Source organism: Genypterus blacodes, unplaced genomic scaffold (genome assembly GCF_046128005.1).
Source record: "Genypterus blacodes isolate CSIRO-AG114 ecotype Tasmania unplaced genomic scaffold, CSIRO-AGI_Gbla_v1 ptg000299l_1, whole genome shotgun sequence".
In the NCBI taxonomy this organism is placed as follows: Eukaryota; Metazoa; Chordata; class Actinopteri; order Ophidiiformes; family Ophidiidae; genus Genypterus; species Genypterus blacodes.
The window spans coordinates 35,001-42,500 of NW_027467090.1; the positions used below are offsets into that span (position 1 = coordinate 35,001).

Below are 7,500 nucleotides of genomic sequence, written 5' to 3' on the forward strand. Positions count from 1 at the left end.
TCCGGACTCTCCTGAGGCCACGCCCCCCTCCACTCCAAGCTCCTCCCACTCCTCCAAGCCCCTACTTCATGGCAACGGCAGCCTGGATGGCCGAGCCAGACAGAGGAAACGGAAAAAGGTTTGAGTTATGACGTCATTGATGTCTTTTGATGTCTTTTTTAGTTTTTCCTTTTTCTTTAGAGCTTTGGTTCCCAAACTTTTTCTTTCACGCCCCCCTTATATAGATCAGAACTTTCTTTTTGAGACTTTTAGAAAATTTTCTGAGGGTTTTTCTTTATATCTTTTTAGGGGTTTTCCTTATTTTCTGAGAGTTTTCCTATAATTTAAGGATTCGTTTGAGAAATGTAATGGGTTTAAAAGTTTTCCTTCCCCTTTTTTCTAATTTTTTCACATTGTCATTCTTTTTCTTCACCTCCAGTTCTCCTTCCTGTGTTTCAGAGTTGTCCTGCCACAGTGGAGCCCCCTAGTGGAGCCATCCAGCCCTGCCACATCAGAGAGGCCATCAGGAGATACAACTACAGATGCACCGTATGTAACACACACACGCACACACACACACACACACACACACGCACACACACACACACACACACACACACACACACACACACACACGCACACACACACACGCACACACGCACACACACACATCTATGTTAAGAAACACAGCGTTTCTGCAGTTAAATCTGATTTGTCAAATTTATCAGAACGAATCATCAAACTGTCCCCATAGCAGAAATGAGCCTGAGTCAGTGAGAGCCTGCAGACACACACATGGAGCCTGTAGACGCACACATGGAGCCTGTAGACGCACACATGGAGCCTGTAGACGCACACATGGAGCCTGTAGACGCACACATGGAGTCTGTAGACGCACACATGGAGTCTGTAGACGCACACATGGAGCCTGTAGACGCACACATGGAGCCTGTAGACGCACACATGGAGCCTGTAGACGCACACATGGAGCCTGTAGACGCACACGTGGAGTCTGTAGACGCACACATGGAGCCTGTAGACGCACACGTGGAGTCTGTAGACGCACACATGGAGCCTGTAGACGCACACATGGAGTCTGTAGACGCACACATGGAGCCTGTAGACGCACACATGGAGTCTGTAGACGCACACATGGAGTCTGTAGACGCACACATGGAGCCTGTAGACACACACATGGAGTCTGTAGACGCACACATGGAGTCTGTTGACGCACACATGGAGTCTGTAGACGCACACATGGAGTCTGTAGACGCACACATGGAGTCTGTAGACGCACACATGGAGTCTGTAGACGCACACATGGAGTCTGTAGACGCACACATGGAGTCTGTTGACGCACACATGGAGTCTGTAGACGCACACATGGAGTCTGTAGACGCACACATGGAGTCTGTAGACGCACACATGGAGTCTGTAGACGCACACATGGAGTCTGTAGACGCACACATGGAGCCTGTAGACGCACACATGGAGTCTGTAGACGCACACATGGAGTCTGTAGACGCACACATGGAGTCTGTAGACGCACACATGGAGTCTGTAGACGCACACATGGAGTCTGTAGACGCACACATGGAGTCTGTAGACGCACACATGGAGTCTGTAGACGCACACATGGAGTCTGTAGACGCACACATGGAGTCTGTAGACGCACACATGGAGTCTGTAGACGCACACATGGAGTCTGTAGACGCACACATTAAGACACTTAGCTGTTCTATCTAAGGAAGGAAATGAAGGTTTTTCAGTGCAGCTTTTGTTAAAGAGGAATCCAACAAACTGTCACAGCAGCAGAGTGTGTGTGTGTGTGTGTGTGTGTGTGTGTGTGTGTGTGTGTGTTTAATGAGCATGAGCTGTTATCTGAGCTTGTTTTCTAACCACTTGCTTTGTTTGCCTCAGACGGCGTACCGGAGGAGCGGCTCGTCCTTCCTCGCCTGCTGAAGACGCAGCAGGTCCCGTTTACAATCACGTCATTATTTGCCTGTTTCATTTGTTTTCTAATAAAGGTTTTCTGCAAGCATGCGTGTTGTTTGTTTGTTAAACACGTGCTGGTCAAAGTCCCGCTGTCCTCCAGGTGGAGGCACTGTGGAGAATCTACAGATCTGGTTTTTCTTTTCTCTCGTTCTTTCTCTTCACCTCTTTTTTCTTGATTTTCTATTCTCTCGTTCTTCTTCACTTCTTTGTTCTTGTTTTTTCATCTTTTTAATTCTGTCGTCTGCTACTCAAATAATAAAGAAATACCAAACAACAAATTGGTATGATAAATAATTAGATAATTATTACACACACAAACAACAACGTGTTCTGGTGAAGAAAAAAAGGAGTGAATAGAAACTGAACGAGAGAGAAGGAAAACCAGAAAAAGGAGGTGAAGAAAAAGAACGAGAGAATAGGAAGACGAGACGAGGTGAAGAAAAATTGTAATATTTTGTCAGGACCGATTCACAGGAAAAGATGGCACCCTTCATCTCCACGTCACCAGAGGAGGAGGAGGAGGAACACGTGGAGGAGGAAGATGATGTCTCTCTTCTTCTCTCTTCTGCTTCTTTGGAACCTGGCAGCAGATTTTCAATACTGCCAGAAAGTGGATATCAGTTTGGATTTGGAAATAAGACGACTGTGACCGTCTTCATCAGTGGCTGTGTGTTTGCTGTCTTTGAATCCAGGAGAGACGAGGAAGAGGAGGAGGAGGTGGATGTGATGGTTCTCCTGACAGACACCATGATTGCAAAGGTGGGACAACAGCTGTGACGTAAGTTTCCCTCTCCCAGTCTTTGAGGGTGAGGGTGTCTCTGACAACAGCAGCCACTATTACCTGCAGTGTGTGTGTGTGTGTGTGTGTGTGTGTGTGTGTGTCACCCTCCCCCCTCTGCCACCTCTGTGTGACGCACGAAGCAGCTCTATTTTTATGAATGAGCGTCTGAGGAGGATGGCCAAGTCAAACCCCTTGCTGATGATGAAGATGTGCTCATAGTGCAGAAATAAAACCAACACACACACACACACACACACACACACACACACACACACACACACCCACTCTCGCACACATTCACATCCAAAGGAAACATGTGCAGCTTCGTGACTCCATCATATTGACTCCTCAGCTCGTTGCCGTGGAAACGCCTGGTCATATACCTCTCCTCCGCCGTGCACGCCCACACACACCCACATCAGCGGTATTCCCTCCGTCCTCCTCCCTCCGTGCAGGATGAATAATCCATGCAGCTCAGCGGCAGCAGAAGTGCTGGGAACACCGGCCTGAAGGAAAACCATGCGGATGTAGGGAGTCTCTGTGTGAAGAGACAGACAGGCAGACACGCAGACACACCTACGCACCTACGCACACGCATGGAACGCTTCATCTCCGTATAAGAGCCATACAGTTGATGGGATTGGACGTTGAAACCTCTTGGCTCACTGACAGAAGAGGAGAAAGCATCGGAAGTTCATTTTTCCCGCACAGATCTGTGGATTATTCAACGATTGAGCTGGAGAACTTAAACACTTCACTAAATACTTCATCCTTACGCCAGGCAACAGTAGCCTGGTAACAGAGCTGCGTTCTCCTTCTTGACACCCGGAACGTCAACCTGTACCTAACCTCACCTAACAACCAAGATTCCCACCTGGAAGAGCTCAGCAGGAATGATTTTCCCGCTCCGAGTGTCCAGCGGCCCTTGAAGCGTTGAAGATTGCCCAGCTCTCCGCCCCGGATCAAACAACGACACGACTGAAGCCATGTTCTGCTTCTGTTTCCAGAGCCCGTCCCTCAAGCTCCAAGCTCTGGAAGCGGACTCGGGACCTCACCCGGCTCTGGTGGACCACCGGCCTCCGTGGCAACCGCACACCCCGCCACAGCCTCTCTCCCCCGGGGAGCCCGGCCCGTGTTTGACCCAGGAGCTTCACTCGCCGCCATCTTCACCGGCTCCTGAGCGGCGCAGCCTCAACTCTTCACAGCCCGGTAAGACACTTTGATCTGTGGGGTCAACGGGAAAAGCGTTTCCTCCTGAGACCTCCCATCAGGAATATGACCTGAACCTGCACTGTGTTCTCATAACATCTGCCCTCTGATCTTACTTCCTCTGCACAGACTCCCTGTGCTTCATTTGACATGTTTGACTCTTTTCTGTAAATTCATCTTCTCACGTCTTAAAGCATTCGTTTGACCTTTTGACCTTATAAATGATGAGGCAACCTTGAGGTCTTGAAAGCTTCATTAGCATGGATCATTATTATTATTCCTAGATGCTGGAATACCTTTGGTAAGCTGTCATGTCATAATTTAACCCTGCATCTTCTGTAGGCTCCAGTCTGGTCCTCTACCCTGCCTCTCTGTGTGTGGAGACCCAGCTGAGCCCCCCAGCCTCTGACCCCCCTGACCTCAGCCCCCTCCTCTCTCGTCTCATCGCCACAAACGACCGCCCCGTCCTGTCGCCGCGCTGCCACAGCCCGCGCTACAACCTGGACCCTGACGCCGCCCCGTCGCCCCCCTGCTCGCAGCACGTCCCCATGTGAGCATGGCAGACGGGAAAGCTTGTGTGATGAAGTTGTGCGAGTATGAGTCATGACTGAAGGAGACTTTCTCCCTCCAGGCATCGCTGCAGGGCCACTTCAGAGGCAGAAGGGGGCGGCAGAGAGCTCGTGTCCGTGACAACGCTCAGCAGACACATCCACACTGTGAAGAAGAGGATCAGGCGCTTTGAAGAACGCTTTGAGCAAGAGAGGCATTACAAGGTGAGCAACGATGTCATCAGGTGGGAGTCTTTCATGCCGAGAACTGTTCTGGTTAGCTGTGCTGAGTGAAACCTAGAAGGCATCACAGTCACACAGCTGATGAAGCCACACACAGGCGGCTTCTCTGTCAGTGATGCCGTGTGTTGTTGTTGTTGTTGTTTGTCTCAGCCGGCTCACAATGATAAGACGGCCAACCCAGAGGTGAGCAGACTGATGAAGGAGCTCATCAAGAGCCGCAAGCAGCTGAAAGGTCAGACACATCTCAGGTTATGAGAGAACGTAAATCAGCTGACTTGTTGACTGCAACTTCTCACTTTAACATAGAACACATCTCCTGTTTCCTGGCTGGATGTTAGAGTCTGTCTGCTCTCTCTTAGAGCTCAAACTGAAACAGTCTATCACTGGGAGGCTGAGAGAGCCATCCACCGAGCCCTGCAGGACCGGTACAGACCAGAGGGGGGCAGCACGAACCGGGACGGAGCTGCAGAAGCTCAATAACAACAGCAGCGCCGAACCAAGTCTGGAGGAAACCGTCCATGTTGTTACCAACAGAGTGAAGGAGAGACGACAAGAGCTCAGCCTCCCTGACAACATCAAGGTGAGTGACACACACACACACACACAAACACACACGCACACCTCTTCCTGTTAATGACTGATTCATCTGCACATGTAGGAGATGTCCCACTCCCAGATGTGTATGGAGAAGAGCAGTCTGCAGAAATGCTTGCTCTACTTTGAGAGTCTGCACGGACGACCGGTAAGATCTACTCTTATTTATGTTCCATTTCTTTGTTTGTCTGCACAGAAGCACTTTAGTTCTTTCTCTCTCTCTCTCTCTCTCTCTCTCTCTCTCTCTCTCTCTCTCTCTCTCTCTCTCTCTCTCTCTCTCTCTCTGACTCTCCAAATAACCGATCTATCTTCTGTTTGTCTTCAGAGTAGCAGACATGAGCGAGCTCTGATGAAGCCTTTCTACGATCGATACCGTCTGGTCAAGCAGCTCCTCTCTGCCTCTGCTGCCTCCACAGTCGTCAGCACCATCGTGAGTACACGTCAAAGAAGTGCTGCTGTGTGTGTTTTAAAGGGTCCAATCTGTCTGGGAGCGCCGGGCCTGTAGTGTGGAAGAGGAGCAGACTGAGGCCTGCAGTGCCCTCTAGTGGACATGTGTCATACTACAAACTGCTGTGAAACATTCCATATTTAAAACACCAAGCAGCTCCCAATCATGTTGAGTTTACTGTGACAGATCAGTGATCAGTTTCCTCTGTGCGACCACAGGAGGAAGAGGAGAACTCTGATGAAGAGCGACCCAAACTACGGCCGTGCCAGGCCAAGCCCCCCACCTGTGTGTCCTCAGATGAGTCGCTGTGTTTCCCTTTGCAAGAGCTGTCCGACACGCCCCCGGTGTCCCCGCTGGACGAGGTCAAAGGTCTCCAGACACAGGTCATCGCCATGGCAACACTACACGAAGCTTCCAGGTACGGTGTGACCCCTCAGAGAAATGTTGGTTGTCATCTATTGTGACATGTTACTGGTGGTTTAAGTTGTATTGAACATTATATTAGGAAAGTAAATGTATATACTTACTTACATAAAAGCTAAACTATCTTACAGGTCAGAGTTAGAGGAGAACCTCAGGACAACAAGACTGGAGAAGAAGAAGCTTCACCGAGCCCTGAGAGAGTGTGAGGCTCGTTTCTACACTCAGACGGGCAGGTAAAGACACACACACACACACACACACACACACACACACACAGAGCTTGGTGTTTACATTTTATTTTGTCTTTTAATAAACTTGAACATTTGGTTTTCAACAACGCCTTGTGTGAAAAACAAAGAAAAACATCCACAAAAGAATCCATCTTAATGGTACGACGATGTAATGCACACACACACACACACACACACACACACTCACTAAACGTTAATACAGCACAGAGAAGAAGAGAGAAGTACACTGGAAAGAGACGGCGGCTCTGATCTGTACACATCCTTTGTTCTGTACATGTTAGTCCTCCAATGTAAATACACTAGGTTTGATTACAATACACACATCGTACAAAGCTATCGGAGTAAGGCAACATAGGGACGATCAACCAGTGATGGAAGCTGCTGCAGTCCGGGTTTTTCCTTCTTCTTTTTTATTTTTTTAGAAACTATAAAAAGTGGAACATTTAGTTTGCATCTTCTTCCCTCTGTGTGTTTGCTCAGGGTTTGTCAGAAGGAGGACCGAGGGCCGATGGCGGAGGAGCACAGCCAGTATAAGAGCCTCAAAGCTAAGCTCCGCCTACTGGAAGCCCTGCTCAGTAAACAACAGGACTGAGTTCCTCACAGTGGGACTTTAAGCTCCTAAACTAACAGGGTTCACATCCAGGTAAAGAATCCCAAAGGTCCACTTCAGCTTCTTACGTCTACGCACTTTAAGGGGAAATTGAATGAGAATCTGAATGAACTGCACAGTTTAGTAGTCGCACATAAACACACACACACACACACACCCTTTTATATGTGTCATCATAAAGGTGACGGAGCCGGTGAAGAGCTGCAGAGACTAACGTGGCTGTGTTAGTGACAAGTTAGCAGTGTGTGAGATTAGTGTGTAAGCATATATGGCACTTTGTTATTCTTTAGTTAAATACGTTACGGTCCATAGTTTAATGTGGAAACACTGCATCTAAATTAAAAAAGTGCTATCTTGGCAGAAAGGGTGTCGTCTTAAATGCAATCAGACGTTTGTGCGCCAGGTTGTTTTGTTCCCAC

At 48.7% G+C, this 7,500-nt stretch overlaps 3 protein-coding genes across 3 annotated transcripts in view; 2 read left to right on the forward strand and 1 right to left on the reverse strand.

Annotated features, from left to right (window-relative positions):
• The window catches only part of supt3h (SPT3 homolog, SAGA and STAGA complex component), a 6,875-nt gene extending 4,860 nt beyond the window's left edge, over nucleotides 1-2,015 (forward strand). Inside the window, exons 10-12 of the mRNA XM_076137214.1 lie at nucleotides 1-118; nucleotides 439-528; nucleotides 1,900-2,015. The exon at nucleotides 1-118 is cut by the window's left edge and continues 11 nt beyond it. Coding sequence (XP_075993329.1) covers nucleotides 1-118; nucleotides 439-528; nucleotides 1,900-1,941 — 250 coding nt within the window. The 3' untranslated portion in view covers nucleotides 1,942-2,015. The remainder of the gene's footprint in view (nucleotides 119-438; nucleotides 529-1,899) is intronic.
• Nucleotides 2,016-3,741: 1,726 nt separating this feature from the next.
• On the forward strand, nucleotides 3,742-7,063 carry LOC142988159 (protein FAM13A-like). Its single transcript, XM_076137204.1, has 10 exons — nucleotides 3,742-3,964; nucleotides 4,307-4,514; nucleotides 4,596-4,737; nucleotides 4,906-4,987; nucleotides 5,115-5,335; nucleotides 5,414-5,497; nucleotides 5,675-5,779; nucleotides 6,016-6,215; nucleotides 6,352-6,453; nucleotides 6,952-7,063. The coding sequence occupies exons 1-10, from the start codon at nucleotides 3,742-3,744 to the stop codon at nucleotides 7,061-7,063; spliced, it is 1,479 nt and encodes a 492-aa protein (XP_075993319.1).
• Nucleotides 6,509-7,500, reverse strand: part of phyhiplb (phytanoyl-CoA 2-hydroxylase interacting protein-like b) — a 16,473-nt gene continuing 15,481 nt past the window's right edge. Inside the window, exon 5 of the mRNA XM_076137210.1 lies at nucleotides 6,509-7,500. This exon is cut by the window's right edge and continues 1,708 nt beyond it. The gene's annotated coding sequence lies outside the window, so the exon portion shown is untranslated.